Below are 27,307 nucleotides of genomic sequence, written 5' to 3'. Positions count from 1 at the left end.
CTAAAGCGTTAAGTGTCCTAAACATTCAACACAGCAAACCGTATTCGTTCGAATCACGAGAAGTATTGCACATAGTCACAAGCGCCAAGAAACTATGAATCATGTGACATTGCGTGTCACGTGACCAGTGTTTATAGCGTCATCATGGCGGTGTGTATAGCAGTTATTGCTAAGGAGGTAAGTGAAACCATTTAATGCTTTTGTGATACAGCAAATTATTTCTTGGTAATGGTTAAACGCATCTGAGATCCGACGTGCTGGATTCATCAGATTTTGATGGATTGATGCGTTTCTAATTTGTGTCGCGATCAGGGCTGTGAAGCAACATTCATATGCGTGCAAATATATTTACTTGCATGGTTTTTACAGTTTAATATAGATGCATTGGAATGCCACAAGTACAGTATATGTATATGAGTATATGTATATAAGTATATGAGTCCGGTCTTTCTGAGTTCACCTGGTCAGCTATTAGATTTCTGATATGTAGATGAAAAGTAAAAAAATATTGATGTCTAGCTGGTGGTACCTCATCCTGCTTATTACACAGCTGCTTAAATAAATGTAGTAATAATGGTAGAGTTTATTTTATCAGATTTCTTGTATTGACTGCAGAAAGAATCACAAACACAGCTGTATTAAAAAAAAAAAAAAAAAAAGACTTCCTGGATGAGCAGTCATTGGTACAGTGTTGCTCAGGACTTTAGTCATCATTCAGAAACGTTGGACTGCTAAATGCTGTGATCGGCTAATCAGAATTAAGTCTTTTACAAAGCCCTTGTATAAATTAAAATTAAATGATAACCTGCTGATTCATTCAGATAATATTAACATCCATTAAAATGAATACTTTTTTTTACAACGTATAAGCTGAAATTTTCTATTACATCCATGGCCGTGGGAAGTAGGGGTGCTGCATGTGCTGCAGCACCCCCGTTGGAAAATGCAGACATTACAGCACTCTCTGACAGATGCAAAAAAAATAAATACATAAACGTATTAAAACATTTTTTAAATCCTCCTGTGTGTTATTAACCTAAGAAGTTTATGCACGAGGAGGTTTGAGCACAACTAAATAATTATTGACCCTTTCGCACGTACGTACGATCACACCGGTGTGATCAGTCCAGGCTGGTCCCAGTGCATAACGTGATCAACTGCTAAATTCAAATGTGCTTTCACGTGTTGGCTGGCGCTGAGCCAGAGAGAGGCGCGTTCAGAGCATAGGTTCAGAGCTGTCATATATCACAACTTTTCAGTGTTTTCAACCACATAATGTTTATTTTAGGTTTCAGACATATAAGTACTAAAAAAAACAATACATTTAGAGTTTGTAAAATACACACTGATGTCAAAGGAAGAGGCAATAATAATCCTTTCCATTATAATTAGACACGTTGTTTTATAAATATCAGATACACATGTGTAAGTAACTTTAAAGTTTACTCTATTCTTCTCTCAGTTCACCAGCCACTTACTTTTATATATTTACGGGAGAAGTGGATGAATTCACGTGTTGTAAATACAACAGATCCGATTCTCTGAACTGCGTCTGCGGCACAAACTAAGATGCCGTCGCGCATACAGCTCAACTAACGCGATCGTTATACAGGTGTTTTAAAACACTTCCACTTGCATATATTTGACAATCGGAATATCAGATATTTCATGGCCATATCTAACAAATTTGTGAATATTTTGAATAAAAAAGAAAAAAAAAAAATGACATAAAACAGATCATCATTCATTCAGACTCTGTTGTTGTTGCGGTGTGTCACGTGACAAGCAATTGACGCGTCACCATGGAAACCATAAAGTGACACATTCTAAATAACGGTCGCCTTAAAAAACTCGCCCTGGGAGGTCAGCCAGAAGGCGAACGAAGACGTCCGCTGTGCGCGACAACCTTTTGGAGCTGTTTAACTATCTTGGCTATTTGTACGGTATGCTAATGTGCAACGGAGTCTGGTTACCAAGATTGGTATAAATGTGTTTAATTCTTATTATTAAGAGGTGTCCACCTGACACGCAAAAAAATGCACCTCCCACTACAGCACCCCCAACTTAAAACCTCTTCCCACGGCCCTGATTACATCTATGGATTCTTTAAAAATTAGACATTTTCTGTAAATAATTGAGCATTGCCACTTGGAAAACCATGGTCTCAGGTAGCATTAACATGATTAATGCATTGAGCAACTCTATTGCAATTGAAAAGTCTAGTTCATGTTTATTTCTACATTTATGCACATTAAGTTCAAAAATTACAAACTGAATTTGTGTTTCCTGCAATATCAAACTTGCCTTTAGCATTGCATTGATCTCTGCAGAACTATCCACTGTACATTCGGAGCGTTCCTACACAGGGGGAACTCAAGTTCCACTACACAGTGCACACTTCTCTGGACGTGGTGGAGGAGAAGATCTCTGGTGTGGGCAAAGCCTTGGCCGACCAGAGGGAGCTTTATCTGGGACTGCTATATCCAACTGAGGACTACAAAGTGTATCCTTGAAGTGGGCATGAAATGGGTGTTGTGGTTGTTTTTTTTTCCTTATTGTGATGTATGTCCATCTTATCAAAAGAGGAAAAAAGAAATGCAGGCCCAGACTTGATTTTGTCCATCAGAGATTGATGGATTGTTGATGTTTACTACATTTGTGACATAAGAGTTGTTGAGAGGGGAAGTGGAAGTTAATGTTTTTGATTAAATATTATGATAAATAATAATGTGCACATATAAATTCATCATGTAAACACTGCAGTATTCCAGAATTGTTTGATTTCATGTTCACTTTAATAGTGATGGACTGATATATCAGTCGATATTTGTCCATTTTGAGATTATTGACCAACAATTGTGTCATTTTTCATCTAATGACAGCCTTGTCTAATTTGCTATCATTAAATTACATCATGTATTTATACAAATTATTAACCGTACTTCTCTTCAGATATCAACAACAGCTACTGAGAAACTCATATCAGTTGACCACTAATCCTTAACCAAAACAGAATGACTGGGGCTTCGTTTACACGACAACGATGTAGTCAAAAACTGAAAAGTTTTTCCCTTGCGTTGTAAAAAAGTTTCACGTATACACGACAACATTTTCAAAATCAACAAAAACTGTATTACCAAACACTGTATTACGAAAAAACGCTGTATTACATATGCCAGGCCAGTAGTTGGCGCTGTCACCTTGTTAGTAAACAGTACCTGGAGGGAAGTGATGATTATGTGATATGTCTCCGATGTTGGTTGTAATATTGGTGAAGTAAATCCACACTTTGCTGATGAAACGTTAGCAAACTCTTGAGCAGCAACAACAGTACCATGTACTCCGCCATTGTTGTGTATGTTTGTTTGTGCTCACCTTTAAAATCAACACGTACTGCACGTCAACAAACCTAACACGTACTATGCGTTTTCAAAGATTCCCGTGTTGGGTGTTTACACGGAAACGATAACGGTGGTGTTTTCAAAAACTTGCACTTTGAAATCTGTTTTCAGTCCCTAAAACACCGTTGTCGTGTAAACGAACAGGCAAAATACATAAAAAGTTTTCCGTTTTTGGCTGAAGATATTTTCAGAAATGTCAATGGTTGTCCATACAATTGAAGTGAACTTTTAAACTTCTGTTACTAACATTTGAAATACCATATTTTGTGATCCACAGAAGAAAGAAATGCATACAGGTTTGTAACAAAATAACAGTTTTTAGTTGAGTGAACTTCCCTTTAAGATGGAAAGCTTTATAATGCATAACATTTACAGTTATTAAAATATCAACATCTTAACAAGAATAACAGATATGGCTACGTGACGAACTCTAAGGTTAAGTTTGTGATTGTTGTTGACTCTTCCAACACATCTCTGCGAGACAATGAAATTAGAAGTGTAAGTTCTATAGGTGAATTGTATCAGTTTAACAACAAAGGCGAGATGTCAATCAGATGGGTGTAATGAGCTTTTTGTCTTTGCTCAGATGTTCAGAAAGTTACACAACTCTTTCACTGATGTAATGTGTAACCCATTCTATAATCCTGGTGATCCAATTCAATCAAAGTAAGTGCGTTTAGTGAATACATTACATATATTTCCCACACATATATAGTGTCATTGTTTTGTGTCAAGATGCACACCTGTAATGTTTTCTTCGAAGGCATTTTTGTAAAAGTGGCTTAAATATCTCAATTTAACTAAGGTCTAGTCCTGGCTTAAGCTAAGCCCCGTTTGTGAAACCGGGCCTTGGAGTATTTGCTGTGTGTTACAACTGATCCACTAATGTAATATTTTTCTCTCCTCAGGGCTTTTGACAGTATAGTTTCAACTATGATGGTGCAGGCCTGCTGATGTGCTCTCTTCACAATTGTATATATTTACATCAGTGTCTATTGGGTATTGTTTGCACGTTTGTAAGGTGAAAATAAATATTTAATTTGTGTTTCATAAAATGATGTGTGATAATATTGATTTTATTTACATTTGATTTGAAAAATTTAAGCACTGAAAAATAAAAAAATAGACAAAGTACTGAAATTCACAAGACATCTCAGCCTCTCAAAGGCATAGCATTTTAAAGAAATTGAATAAAATATATAAATAAAATAGTAACCAATCAATATAAATCAAGTCTCTTTTTTTGTAGTGTCATTCAAGCCACACACACATAAAATGATAACTGAGCTCCCGTCATATAATTACTGATACATATTAATCACCACCAAGAAGTGCTTTGAAGATTACAGAAAAGTCAAAAATGAATATCAAAAGGAATCAACCCAAGGATGAGCTCTTCTATTTTCCCAAAAACAAAAATTATAGTTATTTAACATCTGAAAAAATAATAAATAAATAAATGTTAAGATACCACTATGGTCACTGAAATATTGCAATAATTTTAGTCTTCACAAATCTGAAAGCAACATTTCCTTTTATTTATTTATTTATTTTATTTTTTTCATTTTTTAAGGTTACCAGATCGCCACTAAGGTTATTGAATCATTATACAGGTGCTGGTCATATAATTAGAATATCATCAAAAAGTTGATTTATTTCACTAATTCCATTCAAAAAGTGAAACTTGTATATTATATTCATTCATTACACACAGACTGATATATTTCAAATGTTTTATTTCTTTGCATTTTGATGATTATAACTGACAACTAAGGAAAATCCAAAATTCAGTATCTCAGAAAATTAGAATATTGTGAAAAGGGTTCAATAGTGAAGACACCTGGTGCCACACTCTAATCAGCTAATAAAACTCAAACCACCTGCAAAGGCCTGTTAAATGGTCTCTCAGGTTCTAGTTCTGTAGGCTACACAATCATGGGGAAGACTGCTGACTTGACAGTTGTCCAAAAGACCGAAACCATTGACACCTTGCACAAGGAGGGCAAGGACACAAAAGGTCATTGTAAAAGAGGCTGGCTGTTCACAGAGCTCTGTGTCCAAGCACATTAATAGAGAGGCAAAGGGAAGGAAAAGATGTTGTAGAAAAAAGTGTACAAGCAATAGGGATAAATGATGTTTTATTAACAAGGTTCGGGAGGAGCACGTCAGATACTTAGCCTAATTAGCACAGGTGGAGCTCACTTAAGATAATCAACACTAGGGTATAAATACAGCTGACTTTACCCCTATCCATTGATGTTTATCAGCATCCCCCCTCCACCCCATCTCCTCCACTTAGAGTTTATTTTACACTTTTATGTAGAGGGGATACTCTAGGTTTGGGCCATTCCCGAGCTTGGAGCCCTTCCCCGGACAGCACGCCAAATATGCATTATAATACTTCAGCTAATTATATGTAAGTGGAACATACTCGTGAACCGCACCCTGGAGAGGATGTGAAACACAAAACCATTCAAAAATGTGGGGAGAGATTCACAACGAGTGGACTGCAAGCTGGAGTTTTAGTTCTTCAAGAAACCACTACGCACCAGACGTATGGCAAGACACTGGGTTTCAGCGTCGCATTCCTTGTGTCAAGCCACCGTTTTGTAATGAACAACCGACAGACTTGTCAGAAGCGTCTCACTTCAAAAAGTGACTGGACAGCTTGCTGAGTGGTCCAAAGTTATGTTCTCTGATGAAAGTAACTTTTGCATTTCCTTCGGAAATCAGGGTCCCAGAGTATAGAGGAAGAGAGGAGAGGCACACAATCCACGTTGCTTGAGGTCCAGTGTAAAGTTTCCACAGTCAGTGATGGTTTGGGGTGCCATGTCATCTGCTGGTGTTGGTATACTGTATTTTCTGAGGTCCAAAGTCAACACAGTCATATACCAGAAAGTTTTTGAGCACTTCATGCTTCCTGCTGCTGACCAACTTTATGGAGATGCAGATTTCATTTTCCAACAGGACTGGCCGCACCTGAACACAGTTGCCAAAAGCTACACAAGTACCTGGTTTAAGAACCATAGTATCCACTGTTCTTAATTGGCCAGCAACATCTCGCTGACCTTAACCCCATAGATCTATGGGGTATGTAAGAGGAAGATGCCCGAATATGCCAGACCCAAGAATGCAGAAGAGCTGGAGGCCACTATCAGAGCAACGCTGGGCTCTCATAACACCTGAGCAGTGCCACAGACTGATCGAACTCCATGCCACGCCAATTGGCTGCATTAATTCAGCAAAAAGGAGCCCCAACTAACTATTAAGTGCTGTACATGCTCATACTTTTCATGTTCATTAGCTGTTTCATTTGGCCAAGATTTCTAAAAATGCTTTCTTTGTATGGGTCTTAAGTAATATTAAAATTTTCTCGAGATACTGAATTTGGGATTTTCCTTAGTTGTCAGTTATAATCATCAAAATTAAAAGAAATAAACATTTGAAATATATCAGTCTGTGTGTAATGAATGAATATAATATACAAGTTTCCCTTTTAAAAAGGAGAAAAGAAAAAAAAATCAACATTATAATCAAATCAAATAACAGCACCTGTATATGAAAAGTGCAAGGTCATGGACCACTGCAACTCTAAAATAATTAAAGCTCCATATCATGTGATGTGCTGTTATGTATTGGCAGAACTGAACTAATGAAGTGGCAGCCCCTGAATGGGCTGTAAAATCTTGAGGCACGGAAATCTCGTCCTCGGGACCAACCTCCATGCAAGTATCCGTCTGTAGTCCTGAAACCTGGAATATTTGTTCTTTTTGGCAATACCTAGTGCACAGAGAGTTTGATGTGAATTGGTTTTCTGTCACAGACTTTAATCCATAATGATTCAAGACAAACAAACCGTCACTGGAGACACAATATCTATGTTCACACCACAAGCAAAAGTGCCCAATTCTGATTTTCATTTCAATTACATTAAAAAAATACAAAATAAAAAAAACAATAAAAAAATTCAATTAAAACATTTTAAACAAAAACAAAACAAAAACATCAAAAGATGGTGTACTCCTGTAACTCTAAATTAAAAAAAAAAAGTGCATGAATTGCATCCTGACGGGACACACTGAAACCTAACCGATTTATTCCCACATAAGAAAGTGGCTCAAATGTGGTGTGAAGTGCAGCCTCATTGCCATGTAATCCATAACCAAATGCCATTGCTGTACATTTCCATCTCACCTTAATGACAAATCCTCTGAACAGTGTTTCATCTAAAGTCATGGCAGTCCTCACAGACTCCCTCTCTGAGGGCAAAACTACAATATACTCATATTTTAACATCAAACATGTTTTATATGTTTGTTTTAGAGCCAATTTGTTACATACCCTTTTGGATGGACAGTGAATCTATTATACGGAATTGTAATTCTGTTAACGTGGCCACAGCCATTAAAGTACATCTCCAGTTCGTCTGCATTTGCTCCCATAATCGACCTGTAAATCAATCAATACTGCTTGGAGTGTTTCCATAAACATAACACGGAATCCTGTATATTACATTATTAAAATACAATATCAACCACAAAGTTCAAATTTTTTCTACTTGTTTCAATATCTACTTGGCAAAGGAGATCTAAAGAACGTTAAGAGGCTTACATTCCCCACACAGATAGATCTCCTATCAGAATCTATTTTCTCCTCATGGGTCATACTGAAGAATAATCCTGAGAAAGGCAAGATTATTAATTATAAACCATAACAAAAAAAAACATTATAACATTATAAATAAAAAAAATAACATAATTTAAAACAAAACATGAAAGTCAAGTCCAAGTCCAATACTAAATCCACACAACAAAATTAACCAACCCAGCAGAATATTTGTGTTGGTTTTAAACACTAGTGTAAAAATGGCCTAAATTCAAATATTTCTAATTAAATTGTCCAAATGCACCTAAAAATAAAGGTTCTAGAAAAGTGAAAGTGATGTGACATACAGCAGAATCTGTGAAAATGTAGTTTTAACAAAATAAGAGATTATACAAAATGCAGGGTTTTTTTGTTTTGTTTTGTTTTGTTTTTTAAAGTTCTGTCCTGAGTAAGATATTTTACATAAAAGATGTTTACATTTAGTCCACAAGACAAAAAATAAATAAATAAAAGACGAAATTATTAAAATAACCCCATTCAAAAGTTTGGGAACCCTTGGTTCTTAATACTGTGTGTGGTTACCTGGATGATCCACGACTGTTTTTTTGTTTTGTGATGGTTGTTCATGAGACCCTTGTTTGTTCTGAACAGTTAAACCGAGCACTGTTCTTCAGAAAAATCCTCCATGTCCTGCAGAATCTTCAGTTTTCCAGCATCTTTTGCATATTTGAACCCTTTCCAGCAGTGAAGGGACTGAGGGACTCAAACACAACTATTAAAAAAAGGTTTTAAATAAAATAAAAAATAACATGCATTTTGTATGATCTCTCTTATTTTGTAAAAATTAATCACATTTTCACAGACTAGGGGTTCACAATATATATACGACATGGGGGTAAGTGATTAATGCCAAAATTTTCATTTTTGGGGGGAGTAACCCTTTAAGAAAACTAGCCCCGGTCTGCCCCACATAATTCAGAGTTCCATTAATCAGCCATGTCAATGTTTTTGCCATTGGAACATGGCATGATAACAGACAGATGACACTCTTCTAGGTTGTACACGTTATATTGTACACATTTAAATGTAAATTCCAAGTACTGTCCAGAAAATCTGTAAATGTGTCATTGGCACATTTAACAAGGGTTCACACTTGTCAGAGAAGGCTGTCCCTGTGCAAGCAGAAATGTCCTTAGATAAGACTACACGCCGGGCTGCAGGACAGCCTTTCTGGGGCATGCCTCATTGGGCAGTGATGAGACACTGTGGCCCAGCAGATGGGCTCAGGTGTGGGCCAGCTGGCTGCTCACCTGCCTGAGGGCTGTAGGGAAACGGTCTCTCTACCTCATACTGCATGTCAGACTCGTCCATCTCCAACAAACGAGTCCAGCTCAAGAAGGAACAAGATGATTTTTCATAAAAACACAGCTCCTTATGTACAAAGAAAAAAAAAGTGTATGGGTAGATGACACATCTCTTGCAGGATGAAACTTTATTTCTAATTTTTGAATGATTTTTTTTTTTTTTTTTCTGTGACCATATTAATTTTGACTACATAAACTTGTGTGTGTTTTTTTAAGTTTACAGTACTATTTAAAAAGAATAGTAAACCCAAAAAATGAAAATTACTTTCATTATTTATTAGCTGTATGCTCTTATTTTTATTTATTTAAAAACTTAACCTAAAATAATTTTGGGATAATCACATCCTTTTAAGTGAACTGGGAGAGGGGGGAAAAAAGGTGTATTAAAAGTTATTTTAATATACTATCTTTTATATGTGGCTCTAGGAATATAACCTTTAAGTATAAATGTTTAAAATAAGTAAATGTTTAGTAGCGATTTTTGAGTGCAATAAAACGTTGAAATTCCCAATGAGACTGACAAACTGACATGCCAACTGAAAAAAAAAAAAAAAAAAGGGTGGGAATTCCCAAAGAAACTTACAAAATAAAAAAAACTCCAGAATTCGACTGACAAACTGACAAAAACTGCAGTAGGGTAGGACATATATGTTCGTCGCGATTTCAACGTATTTATTAATTGTGCAATATAAAGAAATTAATACAAAACATTGATTCCGATGGGTGAGCCTATACATTTTTTAAGACGCGATGAAAAGGCGAACGATAATCTTATACTCGATTTAAGTCATCTGGATTCTGAAACCGACAATTTGATCCGCCATGTTCATAATATGTGAAACCTCCCTGATATTCATTTAATAGTGATATCTTACGATTTTTCCCACCAAATAGCTATTGTTCACAGCGGAGTAAACATGATAATTCATATTTTTCCCTCAGTTTGTAAAACTTTCCTGGTGGATCCACGATGGTTTCCAACATCAGCCCCAACATCCTTCCTGTCACAGCCTTTAACTAACACACCTGACTCAACTAATCATTTTTATTTATTTTTTATGTATTGAGATTTGAGGTAATTATATTGAGGTTTAAAAAAATCCTGAAGGAATGTAGAAATGATTTTTCAATCCAATCATATAAAAAAATCCTCTAAAAATCGAGTAAGATCTGCGCTGTAATCTAAAACAAATCTGTGTGTAATCTTTATCAAAACTCTACTTTTATTGGATGTTTATGATTGTACAGATTAAACTAATGCACCTTATGTTGTTGAAAGTTGACAGTAAAAAAATCCCTAAAGGCTGAAGTTACCAAATAACCTTAGTAAAAATACTCAAAAAGAATAGCCTACCTGCCTTGTCAAATAAACTCTTATAGGAATGTGTAAAGTATTCCTTTTAAGTTTTATCATTTTGTATTTTGACATACTTTCATGGGATTGTAATAATGTCTTGCTAGGATTCATGTGGGATTTTTTGACTAGGAATGATGGACATTTGACTAGGAATGCTGGTAAATGACCAATGAGATTGATAGATATAGCTGCCAAGACATATGTTCCTTCTTATGATGTGTGAGATTTCATACATTTAACTGATGTCTATAAACTTGATAAACATGGTTTCAATGGGGACTGCCTTTGATACATGGACAGGCATATCACATTCCAGCTTTTATGTGACATTTTGTGGAGAGAGGTTTTCTATGTTAAGAATGCACAAATTGAGTCATATTTCACTGCCTTTTTTTAATTACACAGATACGTATCTCAACACAGACAATAACCTGATTTAGAATGTTTACAGCATCACATGTCCAACAAAGCGCACAGGGTGAGGGACCCGGTTGGGAGACCGGGTGGAAGAGAAAAAATAAAAATTCTTTAACACACCAACCTTTCCTATTCAAATAAAACACCATCCTGGCACAGTTCACATCGTCTAGAGAATGATAACAGGACCTTGAAAAAGAGAAAAAATAAAAATTCTTTAACACACCAACCTTTCCTATTCAAACAATGCCTGTTCCTGTAATGATGTATTGCACAATACAGTACATCATGTTTGCCTATCAAACCAAGCCTTTGTTAGTACAGAAATATGTATCTTGCTGTTATGGCATTTATCGTGTGCGTGTTCAGTGCCCGGCCCGCTCTGCAAAGTAATGTTCAGTTCTACAGTAGTGTAAGGTTTCTACTACAGCCTTGTGTGTTCTCTGTTAAAAGGTTGTTCAGGGTTTTTTTGTTTTGTTTTCACCCCACACTGTAAAAAATAATCCAGTGGCTTAGTAAATTTCACAAAAATAAAGAGCTATATTAACTTAATAAAATCTTTTGAAATCATTTAAGTGATATTTTGAGTGGGTCAGGTTAAAAAAAAAAAATGAAAAATCCAACAGGTAATTTCTTCTAAAATTTACATATATTTTTTAAGTTTATTTAATGAAAATAAATAAGTATTTAACTAACTAATTATATTTTTAATATAACCTCAATATTTCTGGTGAATTTTAATAGAAATGTTTGATAATTATTTACTTGTACTGATCTGTTTTAGAAACTAAAATTATTAAGTATTTCCTACCAATTTTCCTAAATAAAGTTACATCTTAATAAACGAGTTTAAATAAATTGAGTAAATTTCGCGTTTAAAGTGATCACGTGTGCAGCTCCGCAGAAAACAAAGACAATCTGCTTTCCTCAGCAACGACGTCGACTAGCCATACTCCTCGCAACTCCTGGTAAGTAACGTTAGTCAGCTAATCCTACTTACGTTTGTAACACTTTATTAATAAGTTAATAATTATTAAGCATTTCCTAACAACTGTCTTTGTATTTTACGTCATCTATTAAACAAGTTTCGCGGCTTAATCGAAGCCACCTGAAGGACGGCTTCCTCAGCAACGGCAAGGCCCGCACTCCTCGCATATCCTGGTACATTATGTAATTTAGCCCGCTAATACTACTTATGTTTGTAATACGTATTCAGAAGTTAATTAAGAATTTCCTAACAATTGTGTTTGTATTTTGCGTCATCTAGTTTCGCGGCTCAAGCAAGAGGCACCTTTCACTGAAGGACTGCTTTCCTCAGCAACGACGTGAACAGCATTACTCGAATATCCTGTAAGTAGTCATTTTATAACTATGTATATTTGCAATACTTTATTCAAAAGTTGATTAAACGTTGACCGTGTGTACGTGTACACAACAGTGTAGTTTTCTAAGTAAGTTACTGGCGCAGCCATATGTATGTTAGCTAGTAAGTTACCAGTTGTTTTGGTTTTTTTTTTTTGGAGTGGGTTAACGTTAGTACTGTTTGTATCACCATTTATTTCAACCGCCATTTGAAAGTCTAACGATTAGTGTAACCGTGGTCCAGCAACTATAACAGTACATACCCAATGGAGAACGATTTTGTACAAATCCCGGTTCCACTTTGGTGTCGGTGGCTTGTCAAAAGAGAACACATCATTTATGAACGTTCAAATTACAACATTCTGTCTTTGTAAAACATCATAATTACTACATAAACTCAAGTATGAGCTCTTAAATCACCACTACAAATACGTCATGCAAAAGCATTTAAAATGGAGTGGGCATAATATAGGCTGGTGCGTTTTAATCAACTCCCACTATAGGGAGTCGGCCAGTTTAAGGCCTGCGCCATTGTAAAATCATTCTAGTGCACTGAAACCTAGATCACGCCATTTGGCTAGTAAATTTTTTAGGGTTACTCGCCAGACTGATTGCTCCGCAACAAATCCAGACCTGGTGGGTATTGAAGGACGGCGGAGCATGGCGCCGACACGCAGCGGAGCAATCCGCAGCCGTTCCAGAGTTGGTGGAAATCCGAAATACCGCTAACCAATCAGACCTCAGAAACCGCCCAAAATGCCACAATAACCAATCAGAATAAAGAGAAATGCATTTTTTCAAATCTTCAGTTCAACTCAGTTCAGTCATCATTTTCATGATCGATCGTGGCCATCAAGTCCGCTTATTTGAGTACTCTTGCCCATTCCCTAATAAATAATGCTTTGTTTTAAACATAAAATGTTGAATACCGATATTTGAAATTATTTTAAGAATGAAACAACACTACAAATGTGAAATTAAAACTACCAGTAGGTTGCAGCAAGTCACTTAATTTGATTCATTCAGGAATGAAACATCGTTATGCTTTTCTCAGGCACTCAAAATAATGCTGTGGCTTTTTGAAGCTCGCAGTTGATCTCTTTTCATTTTTCTTTTAGGTTTATCGTTAAAAATAAATTTCCCTATGTAGAAAATTAACCTGTCCTCTTGTTAAGAAGAATGCTGTTAATTTTTGCAACTCCTCCCCAGTAAACTTTGTTTGAGATTTTACCTGTCATATGGTCCAACAGGATGTTTGCTTCTTTAGGTGCTATTTGTTTTGTGTATTTGTCACTTTCTTGTAACATTCAGGTTTGAATGTTAGCTCTAACCAGTTCTCTTTACAATTTGCCTGTAGGATTCAGCTGATCTACCCGTCTTCGTCCAAGTGGAGTTGGCAGAGGAGGTCATAAAAATCTACATCCTTCGGGACAATGATGGGGCAGTCAGCGATGTAGGAGTTGTGATTGAGGGGCATCACTGTCCTCCGCAATCTCTGGAATCTCAGCAGAGCCTGCTGCTATCTTTTGGGACTCAACGTACGCATTGGATTTGAGATATCCCAAGACCCACAAATACTCACTTGAGGTTTACAAAAAAAAACTGTTTCTTGAGCTGGATTCTTTAAGAATCTCTGTTAAGGTTCAGAGGTTAAAAAATTATCTTCTTGCATAGTTGCTGTTCAAGACCATCCCACAGAATGGGCATTCCTGATGGAAGTGTTTCTGTTATCTGATTAATTCTGTTGAAGGGATAGTTCACCAAAAAAAATGAAAATGTTGTCATAATGTACTCACCCTCAAGTTGTCCTAAACCTGTACGAGTTTCTTTCTTCTGTTAAACATAAAAGATATTTTAAAGAATGTTGGTTAACAGACAGTTGAAGGTTGCCATTGACTTTTCATAGTATATATTTTTTTCCTACCATGGAAGTCAATGGCTACCTTCAACTGTCTGTTAACCAACATTCTTTAAAATATCTTTTGTGTTCAGCAGAAGAAAGAAACTCGCACAGGTTTGGGACAACTTGAGGGTGAGTACATTATGACAACATCATCTTTTTGGGTGAACTATCCCTTTAATATTGATGTAAGTGTTCCTTTTATTTTTTTATGGTTTAATGTTGAGTGTGACTGCAAATGGCTGGTATGCACCAGGAAGAAAGTAAGATGTAATTTCTCTTATGGCTATCATATTTTTACATGCAATCTACTTGAATATTAAAAATGGATGAAATGTTTCATGGGTTGATTTTAGACTTTTTAGTCTAATGTTTAACTGACAAATAAATGTTCAATTAAAAATGTGTTTCTTTCTTTATTTGGTTTTATTATATTCATTGTAAAGGGTAAATAGTGTAAAAAAGTGAATGCAACATTTTGATAATTTATAGTCCAATATTAAGTTAAATTCATTTTTACATTTAGTAAATATAGTACATTTGTTTGGTTTAAATTTAATCTAATATTTCAATTATATCTACTCAATATTTTTAGTTTATTTGACATAGAATTACAGTTGTGGTGTTTTGTAATTTTAATTATATCTAATTAATTTTATTTCTCATATAAAGTAATTCAGATATTCGGATTTACATTTTATTTTTACTGACATTTACTCAATTTATACAGTATATTTCATTGATTTCACAGCTTTAAAATTTACTCAATTTTTTTGAGTGTAAAAATGTTTCACCAAAAAAATTGAGTAAATAATAGTTAAACTTTTTACAGTGCATTAGACTTAGTGGATGGTGTAGTCATTAAAAAATAAGAAAATAAAAAACATTAGTGATGCTGGACAACATTACTGATGTGCAGGAATATTTTATTAAAAATAACTTATATCAATCCAAAATGGTTTGCTGGTCTCATTGTAGCTGGTTCAAGCTGGTTTTGCTAGTCTCACTAGTCTGCCAGCCAGAAACCAGCTTGATGACCTTAGGCTGTTTTAAGCTGTTTTGTTTTTTCAGGATAAAGAGGTCATAACTTAAACCAAGCTATTGACTAGTTAACCTTTAGCGTCCGTTTTACTTTCAAGAGTATGTTCACTTAATGTGTAGGATGTAGTTTCTCTCTCTCTCTCATTCCCAATGTCAATCTTTGAACGGAGCAGCTGCCCAACTTGGGTTCACTGACAAGGCCAAATGCTGACTGAATCTAGGCATCCACAAGTTTGCTTTGAGAATGACGGCCCTTCGATATGGAAGATAACAAAAGAATTACAGAACACAGTGGAAGATGCAGTTGCATATTCTTGATTTTGGTTAGTAACAGAATGGCCAAAAATATTGCAAATATATATTTGTATGAGTTCTGGACTAGCAGACACGCAAAGCTCAGAGTGAGTTTATGGAAGTTCTCTACCATAACTTTGCTAATGGTGTTATTTTAAAGCTCTTGAGATTCAAGTAAGTTCCTTAGCAAAATCATTAATAGAAAATATCTCTCACTTAATTTTTTTATTTTTGTTTTATTTATTTTTTAATGTCTCAATCACACTCATGCATTCCCATAATGAAATCTTTGAGCAAGGTTGGTTTAAATGTTAGAGAAGCATTTGTAATCTTATTTAATGCTTTGGATGCCAGGAACAAGCACTCCCCTGGCTTGGAATTATAGTACCGATGATGTGTATACTATCATCTTCTGCTTTCAACATGGTCATTTTGTACACTTTGGTTTATGGGCATTGCCGCTCACCCATGTTCAGGCTTTTTTTTAGGTGACTCAATGTCCAAACGGCTTCTATGGATGCGCAGTTATGCTTTGGTCTGTGCTTTTATCGTTTTGGATATTTATGATATATGTTTATGTTCAGGGCTCAAAACATTCTAAGCTAGTACAACTACGCAAACTCAATTTCATTCATTGTTGCATTCCGAATGTGTCAGAACACAGTTCATGACACAGTTCTAAGAGTTGCCACAGGGGGCGCAATAGCGTGCATGAACGTAAACACTCTTCTACTGTACAGTCAGGTAAACTGAAGTCATGGCAGAGCAACAGTTTAAAGAGAATTTTGCTGTGCAAGTTAGTTAAAGTTGGTTTCAACTGCCAACATTTAGCAACCTGAATAATAACACATCCTATTTAACGGCACAGATATTTGAAAGAAACTCCATCACACCCTTGAGAACTGAGGTTTGTTACTGTCGCAGTAACACAACAGTAACACAAGAGTGCATGCTTTTGCATTGCTACATACTTCTATAGAGTGTTTTTGGCTTAATATGTTCTATAACAGCCCATGAAAAAGAGGACTTTGTTAGCCCATCACTTGTATAGACATGAAAATGTGAAAAAAAACAAACAAACAAAAAAAAAACAAAAAAAAAAAACAAATTGAGTTTCTATGCTGAAATGTTTTGTATACCTCGAGCAGGATGTTATATTTGCATGTCTGCTAGTTTCATTCATTTAAACTGTCTTGGATTTGTGTACAGGAGGTAGCTAGTAAGGAAAGGGAGGATGGTGTATGAAAAATCCTCCTCAAAATGTAGGGGGAGAGAGAGAGAGAGACCTATTCATCAGACTTGTGCTCTAGTAATTCACTAGTTCGGGATCATGTGTTACTGTTATTTTCTGGATGAGTTCATATATTACTTTAGAAATCCGATAATAGATCATCCGCTTATGCCATGTGAAAAATTAAACCATCAACCCACCTCATGCCTAAAGCAACACCAAAATAGAATGAGCAACAAGCAGGTCTTTCAAGTTTGGTCCGTATCAGAAGTGCACCACGTAATCAATAAAATTGGCATTTCATTAGACTGCAGAAAATTATAACTGACCAAAACAACGGCTGTAAACAGGGCTGCAAGTGTAAGCTGCTGGCAAAATTCTAAGTATTATTACACGGAGGGGTAGTCTTGTCCATTGTAACTGCCATCACAAGCAACCCTTAAGGAACATGAATGTTGGGATCAGCAGAGCTTGCTTGAGGCACACAGCAACTTCTATTGATATTTTCCAGACTATAATAAATACGGGTTATGTTTCGGTACTATGTTGGATCACAATCTGATGTCCAAAGTAAAATCTGGTTACTTAAGGAAAACCAGATGAGAACCAGATAGTGTTTGCTGGATAATTGATAATCAAGGGTTTGGTTTTGTGATTGTATGTGCATGCATGTGTGTTTGTGTGTGCAAATTATACATTGGACCACTGCAGTGCAGGCAGGCGCCAGAATTTTTTCTCTACCGGTGCTAAGGGGGGGCTAGACCAATATGTGTGGAGGGCTAAGAAAACAAATAATATTGATGACGTCAGAGTTACGTCATAAAGAAATGGTGCTAAACCAGGGCTATTAAAAATTCTGACGGGGTCTATACTCCCCAGCCCCGGTGTAGCGCCGTCACTGCTGCAGTGACACTTTGGCCCAAAGGATGGCAATGTTTCACACAGATTCTACGGCTTCCCTCCCAAATGCCAGTCTGGGAACTTCTCAGAGGGGCGAGCTAGGTCAGTCTATTGTGGTTTGGAGTGTCGTAAAAATGTGATGCCATTTGTTTCGACACGCTTATGGCTAAAAAAACGTCTCGCCCAACATGTCCGTAAGCAGAGTCCTCAGGCAGTTATCTACACGAGCAGTGATGTGAACACCACTTCCTCCTCCACTGTTACAACAGACGCTGTAAAACGATCATTCAGACAGAAAATAATAAATGGAGAGAAATTAAATTCTAGACATTATACTTTAAAGGTTTCTGTTATTTGGCAAACTCATTTTTGGACCTCTTTTTAAATACTATGTACATTCACATTAATTTACTGTGGTAATTTTAGATATATTTATATGTATATTTATATTATAAGATACCCTATGGGCCGTTTCTGAGGTTCCATTCAGTAGCTGAATTCTCTTTTCATATTGCACCTCTGTTCTCTCACTGTCTTACAATGCGAGCAATATAAAATATTCTACATGAGGATTCTCATCATCAATATTGATACAACAAATCAAACAATAGGTACAACACAGCTTCTCTCCCATTAGAGTGTCTTTTTCTGTCCAATGTTCGGCTGAAACCTAAAAGAAGACAAAGAAAAAAAACGTTCCTCGTTCTGAGTACGCACACAAGCAGATTTTGAAGACAGAGACATCCAGAAACAGAAATTAATATCTACAAGCAACGTTTGATCCCTTCATGGATATCTGCTTAGAGGTTCTGTCAGGAGACAAAAGGGATGAACATATAGAAGATGGGGGGAGGTAGAAAGAGCGAGAGAAAAGAGAACCAAGTCTACGCCAGTCTGGTGAGACTACAGTCTTGTCATGCTTTGCAAAGAGGGAGAATGAAATCGTACAACAAAATGAAATGTCTCAGCATTCAGAGAGCTTTAGGAAAACCAAACGAAAGGAAAAGGCTCATTCTTAGTGTACAATCCAATGAGGTTTTTGGCAGTTCCATTGCCATTCATCTTTCCTTTTGAGGCCAATCTGTTTCTCTTCGTTCACTCATCCTCGCCTTCTCTTTTGTTTTCATGTCATTTCTCTTTGCGGCGGACTGGGTGACGTGCTTTAAACATCCCAGGTATGACCCTCCCTTGCCATAGCGATGGATCTGGGCTAAAGTCTGTGTTCCTCAGGATCTGAGTGGGCTGCACAGTGGGCACAGTGAAGGTCTAAGTGTCTTGTCACTATGCCACCTCTCCACAGACTGTGGAACTCTGAGCTGGCTTTACTGCTGAGGAGGTGAAGTTGTTTGCGTTTGGTTACAAGATGAGTGCTTCTTAGTAACTTTGGCAGTGTAGTAAAAAGGTTTGGATCATGTTCTTTTTAATTCACTTAAAATTCATTTGGGTTCACGTCAGTACAGAGAGGTGAGTCTGGTGTAGATTTTCTTGGCTCGCTAGCAAGGTAGTTAACAGGTTTTATTCTTCTTCTTATCGTCATCATTATTATTTCTTTTGTATTTTTGGACTTTTCTTTTGTTTTAATTAAAGCCAAAAAATGAAATGCAATGTCATGTTGTGAGGAAGTAGCACTGTGGAAGATTTTCCGAGTGGCAACGAGCTCTTGTCCATTATTGACATCCCGCAGTGGCAGCTGTCGTCATTTCAGAGGAATCCATCCTACATATATTTAGTCCTACCTGGGTCAAGACATGTTCAGAGTATGGTGCCATCCCAATTCACACAGAGCACATCTCACTTAAAGGGTGTAGGTAACTGAGGCTATGCCTAAAATTGTCTTATACATGAATAAAACATGTAACGTGTAACTATATGTATTTTCCTGGCTTTCTTGGTGCCATCCAGTATAACAGACCCTGCTCATGTTGAATTAAACACAGTAGATCATTTTGTGAAGGAATCTGAACCTTGATGTTTTTTTTGGAGATTGAGAAAACAAGATCTTAATGCAGGTGTGGAAGTCAGGTTGCCGTAGTTCATTTTGAGAGGATGGCTAAGTATGGGGGAGGTTCCTCAGCTTGTTTTGGATGAAGGATGCTGTAGCAGCAGTAGACGTGGCTGGGCATTGGTTAAGATTTGGGGTTCATCAGTCAACGGGATGAGGAATCCATCAGGGCAGGTGTTGCTGGAGTGGTTGAGCGAGAAACACTGCTGGAGCTCGCTTCTTTAGGACTGCCACTGCTGCTGGTTTGCCCCACTAGGGACAGGGGGCCTGGAGGGGTGCTCTCTGAGTGTGTGGGGGGCACGCTAGATGAGGAGGAGATGGAGGTGGTAGATGGTGTCCCAAGTGGCACGCTGCTACTCCCGGACAGGCCCTGGCCACATACATGATGGTGCTTCTCCCAGTCCTTATGCTGGCAGAAAGAACCACAGTAGCGCGCTGTGTTGCATCCGCTGCATGTCTCACTAGCCTTGCGACCACAGTTCCAGCAGCTCTGTAGGAGGAAGATGAAATAGGACTGTTTTATGATTGCTAAACAAATAAATATCAATCTCCATAACATGCTAAGAGAATGCACTTCAACACATACTACAACAGCTTATGAGACTAACTGTGTTTAATGTTGCATGTTTATAAGAGGGCATGTTTCCAAATGGCAAACTTTCATATAGTACTACTTGTACTACTTGTTTAGTATGTACACTGTAGTGTATACAGTAATATGTGAGTTTTCTGTATGTGTAGAATACCTGACCTGCTGCCTTTGCCAAAATGAGCAGTGAACAGCCAGAGCACAGTGTTTTCAGGGTGACAAATTAATTGAGGCAATATCCAATAGTAGGCAGTATGCGGTATACAGTAGTTGTAATTTATTCTGAACATCGGCTACATGTAGTACTTACTTCACTGGAGTCCTCCTGCTGGTTAATGACAGTCAGCGCATCCTCAGAGGCCTGTCTCTTAGCCTCGGCCAGAGCTCTCTCCATCTTGGAGCGCTCAGCAGAAATCATCTCGTGAGCTTTCCTCTCAGCATCCGACACCGCCTTCTGCAGCTCTGACATGGCCTGTCTCTTCACTTCATTTACTGCCTCCTCTGGAAATGAGAAAGGAATATCAAGTGAAAAAAGTAAGACATTATACCCCAGTAGAGCACTGCTGTTCCTCTCAACATCCTTTATTGAGACACTCAAAGCTTTCAGCTTGCTTCATCTCTCCAAACAGATGTACATCATCCAAGATTTAAAACATTCTGTCAGAAAAATAAGCTATTACTAATTGATCCAAACAACAGTGGTTACAATTATTTCCCGAGTTGATAGGCAGTAGACATCTCGAAAGGTTAGTCACAAGCTTGACTATTTACCTAACCTAACAATATGATTAAATATTTAATTTTTTTTTTACTAAGTGGATAAGTGGCAGCACAAATTTATGGCTTTGTTACTGAGGCTGGATCACTCCGTATAGAAGAAGGAAAACCAGGATAACTTGTGGCAAACCTTGTTCTACAAATGACACTGTTTGTAAGTAAATGTTTGTGTGTGCGCGTATATTTGTGTGTTTTCAGGACACGCAGGTGTGAATGTGTATGGGTGATGTCTAAAATAGAAATCCAACACCTGACTCATTAGCACTCTGAACATTAGGGATCCTTGAGCTCCATTGTCTTTCCTTGGCCTTTTTTAAATGTGAACACTTAACATAATCTCTAAAACCTAGTGAGCTAGGTGACCTAAACCACATTTTAGGGCATCACAGTCACATTTCCAATGTGAAGGCTATCTCAAATAATAGACAGCCATGCATGCCGTCTTAGAAGATTTTGCCGAAATCTAATTCAGCATGGCATGCATCATTTTCTGAAAAAGCAACCCCCAGATTGCAATGTGACAAGCAGAAAAATGTATCCAAAATGGTAGACTTTGGTAGACGTTTCAAGATTACAAATGATTATACACATATACTTGTATTGCATTCAGTACTGAAAATAATCATAAACATTGTACAATCAAATTTAAAATGAATTATTTTAACCAATATTTGTGTGAAACATTTTTTGTGATTCATTTAGTATCACGCTGTTAGCTTAGCAACATGCTAACACCAAATTAATCGATGCTCTTGTGCCTCACACAAGGAGCTGCCTATGCGAAGTCTTAAAAAACAGTCACTTTTAAAGTTCCATTTATGTTAGGATGCTGCACAAGTAGCTGTCTATGTACACAACTACACAGCTCACTAGATTTGAGAAGAACTACTGTTTTGTGGGGTTATGGTTTAGACGGTATGTGGGTGATTTCAAAATCTGTCAGGATGTGATGTGTCTGGCGAATGCATGTGTACACACACACACACACACACACACACACACACACACACACACACACACACACACACACACACTTCATATTTTTCATATGTCTGAGCTCTATACACTTTGCCCCATAGTGTGTTTACTCTAGAAAGCTGGTTGTGAGGAGCCTGGTCATAAATATCTGTCATAACAAACCCTCCATTCAATTCTCCATAGAGTTCTGCCTCAGGCTACTAACTGACTGAGTTTTTGTGTGTGTGTGTTTTCAAATCTACATCACTACTGTCTCAGCTGGAAAGCTAGTTAGTATTCAGTTTGTTCTCTCCGCACCTCCCACACACATTTCCTCATTTTTTTCATACTGTCTTTGCCTTCATTCTTCACTTCTTTGCTTTTTTCTTCATCTTTTTGGTTCTCGACAATTGTTCTGTATCTTTGAAAACATTAGACTGCTTAATCAGAATTGGAGCATGCACCACTAAAATTAGTTTGCAAATTTAATTAATTTTTATCAAGGAGACTCGGGAGCAGATGCTAGAGCAATTGGCACATAATGGAAAACATGGGGCAGCAATATTAACATTTTAATCCCCCAGGGATATGACAGTTTTCTTTTTTCTTTCTTTCTGCTATTCTCTTGCATTTTCAAAGACAGGCCTCACCAAAGGCAGGAGGACATGAAAATCTAGACACCCACAGGCAAGAAAATCCATGTCTGGCACCCCTTTAATATCTCAATTATTTCTCATAGACAGCAATGGATGGATAAACAAACTTTTAATTCTACATGTATTAGCAGTTTCTTAAAATTTTCTCCTCTGAAAAAGATCCTAGTAGTCTCACTTTTAGTAATCTCAGTTTTCATTTGACCTCTGGAAGTTTCAGAAGAGAACTGTCAATGCTTTAAACTATGGTTTACACTCAGTCTGCCACCAAAAATCACCAAATAGGATTTCAAACATTTTCCATCAAATACTTCAAAGTCTGATTTGTCTGAGCTATGCTATCCACATTAATTTTATAGTTCTGTCCTCTTAATGCATGTCAATAATTGTCTCATTTGTTTAAATTAGATATTTTAGGAGAAACACCTGCGAAAAAAAAACATAACTAGAAAAATTATACAAGGCCGTCTATGCAATAAAATGAAAAAAGAGCAGGTTGGTTTGTAATGCAGGTGCTGTTACTCACCCTGCTTGTTCTGAAGTTGCTTTAATGCTGGCGAGAGCGGGATACTTGTAGCACCTGCATGAAAAACAACTGTAGTTAAAAAGGCTTTTGTTACAGTGAAAATGCAGCTAAGTTTTGCAGACAACAGCAGCATCATTCCAGCATTTTAAATTAGTAATGGCATATTGATTTTACTCAGCTGTAATGTTACTGGTGTGGGTCACAGTTAATATGAGCCCTTTGATCTCTGACCTTTGGGCAAGTGACACCACCTGTGCTCTGGCTGACCCCATCAGTATTGTGTGTGACCTACATGGCACAGAGGGCAACCAGGCTTTTGTACAGCCCCCTTAACTTTTTACTGTATATCTAGCTACAGTAATAAAACAGACTCTAGTGAACAAGAACAATCCAGCCGTGCCTTTCCCTAACTTCTCTTTCTTTTTTTCTTTGGGCAGGGTCACGTTTTTTTTGGCCCTACCTGTGCTGCTCTGCTGTTGACTGCGGCAGGTTACTGCATTATCACTGCAGCTTTAACTGCAGTTGTCTTTCATGGTGGTGACAGATGGAGAGCTCTTAACAATAATGACATTCAATGGCCTTTCCCACTCCTGGCCTTGCATAACTACGGCTGTGAGGCCCTGCAGGCCAGTGTGCATATGTCTGTGTGCACGCGTGGAAGTAGTTGACAGTAGACAATGCACTTACCAGCCTTCCGCCAGATCTCCTCGGGCAGGTAGCCTGATGGGGGACGGTGCAGGAAGTCTCTGTGAATTTCTGTAAAAGAACATGAAAAAAGCGACTTGAGTTTACCTGGATGAGAGAAAAGCTTCTTATACTCCCTCAGACGTGGAAAATACCAAAACAATATAATACAACTCTGAAATCATAACATGCTTTTGGAGGTTGACAACCAGATGTGATGCAAAAAAATTATTTAGTCCTATTTACAGCAATCATATTGACAATTTTGTTGGCTGCTTGTTTTATTTTTCTGTTTGTTTTATAAGAGTAGCCCCTCACACTGCGAAATTTCATTGGTACAAAATTCCTCGTAGCTGTATAATAAACATTGAATATGTTGTGACTACCAGTGTTGTACATTTATTTTTGTTTTCAATGGCAACAGAAAAATTTATTTGCTAGGAACTTTGTTGTGTCTTGTTAGGACAGTGTTTCCCAACCCTATTCCCAGGAACCCACAGTACTGCACATTTTGGATGTCTCCCTTACATGACACCTAATTCAAATCATAGATCACTGTACTAATGACTTGGGTGTGTTGGCTTACAGAGACACCCAAATACTGTACTATGAGTCCCAAGGAACAGGGTGGGTTAGGACAATGCTGTGACAGACAAGGATTAGCTGCCCCATGCCCTGGCTTTAGACTAGAAAAGGTAGGGTAAAGACAAACTGTAAGGTAAAGTAAGTGGGCTAAATGTGGGATCACATGCTGACTGGTCACCTGAAATAACAGGTCAGATTTTTTTGAAGTCTAGTTTTAAATCGCATTCATCTGAGTGGTGTGTTGGCTGATGGAAACCACTTAGACGAGGGTGGTGTCTGCAGTCGCTAAGAATGTGTGAGACATGCTGCATGCTGAGCATCTGCACCTGCGGCTGTATCTGCAACGGTGCATGTACCTAGCGGCTGTGTGTCGCTGCTGTTAGGAGTGTTGGAGGAGGAAGAGTTGTGGTGGGGAGGAAGAGGAGGAGGCCGCTGGGCGGAGCTCCCACCTTTTTTCATATCCTCCACATCGCTATAGCGACGGATCCAGTGGTTCATCTCCTCGCGGTCAGCCTCCTGGCAGCGTCGCAGCACGGTGAGAGAGCGCCGCGTCTTCTCCACCATATCCATTATACAGTTCAGCAACTATAGAAAGGAAGAGATAGAAAGGAATTAAATATAGTAGAAGAGGATGTTATGAACCAACATTAGACCAGTTACATCCTAAACTCCACACTAACAATTCCATATTGCTATATTTTATTTGAAGGGCTGATGCATTAGTAAGCAGCACACGCATGAGATATTTAGAGCTCCTTTTTTGAGTGTGTGTGTGTAATCCAGTGGTGCTGTTAGCGGTTGAGTGGTTAAGCAACAATAGCCCTGCAACAGCTGTGCTGCCAGTGGGAGAAGCCAAAACAATTAATTATTCCCCTATGCTTCTACAGCCGTCTATCACTCTCTTCGCCTTTCCTCCCATCTTTCCCAACCACCCACCTCCCCTCAATAACTTCTCCCCTCATCTATGTGATGCCATTCTTCACTCTTTGAGTATGTTGTTGGCTGCATTTATTTCAGATTTGGATACGGTCCAGAATAAGCCTGATTTCACAGACTGCAAGCCTTGTCTCAGCTGCTCTCTTCAGTGGGAACGTCCTCCACTGGGTTCCTCCCTCCATCTGTGGCCTTTTTATTCAATATGTGTTTGAGTGTAAGTCTGTATAGAGGCAATGGTGAGGTGAGCAAAAAGCATAACAAAGTCCTTACTGTCATCAAGAAAAGGTCTGAACTAAGTCATCTACTATCAGGTGTCCATTGAAAATGTGACAGCTTAAGTCTGTCAACATCCCCTTCACTAAATTGCACTTCTATTTTGTCTTTCACACCTTTTCCCTCCTGTACCACTTTCCTATGTCCATAAGTTGACCTTGTTTTTGACTCTGTGCACCATCTTGGTCAAGTTGGTTATGGTTCTTAGATCACCTTGGAACAGCAACCGGTTAGCATATTTCAAAAATTATTCTACACATTAATCCACATTAATCTGATATAACTTGTGTTTCCCCCATCAGAGTTAGCAACTATTATGTTATCTGCTTTATGTATGAAAGATAATAAAAAACAAAGCATCTGGTCACACATACGTTATCGAGGTGCTTCCATTCCTCAGCCCACTCGCGGTCTGTCAGCCGGTGATCAATCACTTCCTCTTGACGTGCTCCATGCACGGCTGTAACACAAGCACAGCACTACATTAGCATAGCACAACACAATAGAGAATTCATGTCCATGTAAGTGCAATTCTACAATGCTCTGCATTCCTGCTATTATTTCTGCAGTTGGCAATGTTACTCAAATTCAAAAGTCTAAACCATAACCTCTGTTAGGAGGATTAGCCATATTTAAATTATTGTAAAACAGCATGTATGTACACCTGTGACTGTGTATAATTTGAATTCTTGTTTAAAGCATTGTGGTTAACAACACTTCTTAACCATGGTAAAATCACTGTAAACTTGGCCTCAAGTAGCTTATTGGTTTAATTTACTCTAGACTGCACCACTCTGACCTGTCTGCCGGTGACGATCCCGGACATCCCTGTGCTCTGCGTGTCTGTAAGCATCTCTGTAGTGGTGGGCGAGTGCCATGTCTTCCAAACGGTAATGCTGTGGGGCAGGAGGGTTAGGATGTGGAAGGCCATTGGGTGGATGCGTCGGTAGGCCGTTGGGGGGAGGGTGAGCAGGTAAACCACTGCTGGGGCTGAAGCGCTGACTGGGGCTCACTGTGCATGGACGTTTGGCCAGGTGCTCTGGGTGCAAGCCATCCCTGTCCCCTGCACTCTCTTTGGTCCTGTTACAAAGAGTGTAGAAATGCTTGGAAATGCTGTAGAAAGGACATTTTTAAGAGGAAGGAGGGCTATTGATAGTTTTTCATTCTTGCAGTCTAACCCATCCCACCTCCCTCTTTCTCTCTGCCCCTCCACTCATGTGTCCAAATGTTGAGGCCAGCTGTGAGCCATATGTGGACTCTAGCCTTCATATACCAAGAAACGGACTTAAATCCCAACCCCTTAATCTTTCCCGTTCTCACCCGTTTCTCTCTCTCTCTCTCTCTCTCTCTCTCTCTCTCTCTCTCTCTCTCTCTCTCTCTCTCTCTCTCTCTCTCTCTCTCTCTCTCTGTCTCTCTCCTGAGCTGCTGTACTGTGAGAGCTGCTCCCTTTGGC

At 38.0% G+C, this 27,307-nt stretch overlaps 2 protein-coding genes and 1 long non-coding RNA gene across 8 annotated transcripts in view; 2 read left to right on the top strand and 1 right to left on the bottom strand.

Moving 5' to 3' along the window:
* The first annotated feature begins 39 nt into the window (after window positions 1-39).
* Window positions 40-4,456, top strand: LOC109063540 (trafficking protein particle complex subunit 2-like protein). Its single transcript, XM_042760958.1, has 5 exons — window positions 40-177; window positions 2,331-2,503; window positions 3,812-3,899; window positions 3,988-4,067; window positions 4,310-4,456. The coding sequence occupies exons 1-5, from the start codon at window positions 145-147 to the stop codon at window positions 4,353-4,355; spliced, it is 420 nt and encodes a 139-aa protein (XP_042616892.1). The 5' UTR covers window positions 40-144; the 3' UTR covers window positions 4,356-4,456.
* A 7,367-nt stretch (window positions 4,457-11,823) lies between these two features.
* Window positions 11,824-13,990, top strand: LOC109100326. Its single transcript, XR_006160505.1, has 4 exons — window positions 11,824-12,112; window positions 12,230-12,305; window positions 12,412-12,494; window positions 13,864-13,990. It is a non-coding gene; the product is annotated as an uncharacterized LOC109100326 (long non-coding RNA).
* Window positions 13,991-15,975: 1,985 nt separating this feature from the next.
* LOC109059213 (protein CBFA2T3-like) overlaps window positions 15,976-27,307 on the bottom strand; it is a 47,851-nt gene continuing 36,519 nt past the window's right edge. For 2 of the 6 annotated variants that reach the window (XM_042760947.1, XM_042760952.1), the window contains exons 6-12: window positions 26,654-26,934; window positions 26,229-26,314; window positions 24,972-25,230; window positions 24,064-24,132; window positions 23,377-23,430; window positions 20,774-20,964; window positions 15,976-20,364 (exon numbers count right to left, since the gene is read on the bottom strand). In XM_042760947.1, the coding sequence (XP_042616881.1) occupies window positions 20,020-20,364; window positions 20,774-20,964; window positions 23,377-23,430; window positions 24,064-24,132; window positions 24,972-25,230; window positions 26,229-26,314; window positions 26,654-26,934 (1,285 nt within the window). In that variant the 3' untranslated portion in view covers window positions 15,976-20,019. The remainder of the gene's footprint in view (window positions 20,365-20,773; window positions 20,965-23,376; window positions 23,431-24,063; window positions 24,133-24,971; window positions 25,231-26,228; window positions 26,315-26,653; window positions 26,935-27,307) is intronic. The other 4 variants (XM_042760950.1, XM_042760948.1, XM_042760951.1 and 1 more) reach the window with 4 other exon arrangements.

Source organism: Cyprinus carpio, chromosome A7 (assembly GCF_018340385.1).
Source record: "Cyprinus carpio isolate SPL01 chromosome A7, ASM1834038v1, whole genome shotgun sequence".
Taxonomy (NCBI): domain Eukaryota; kingdom Metazoa; phylum Chordata; class Actinopteri; order Cypriniformes; family Cyprinidae; genus Cyprinus; species Cyprinus carpio.
This window is presented reverse-complemented; position numbering and strand designations above follow the sequence as displayed.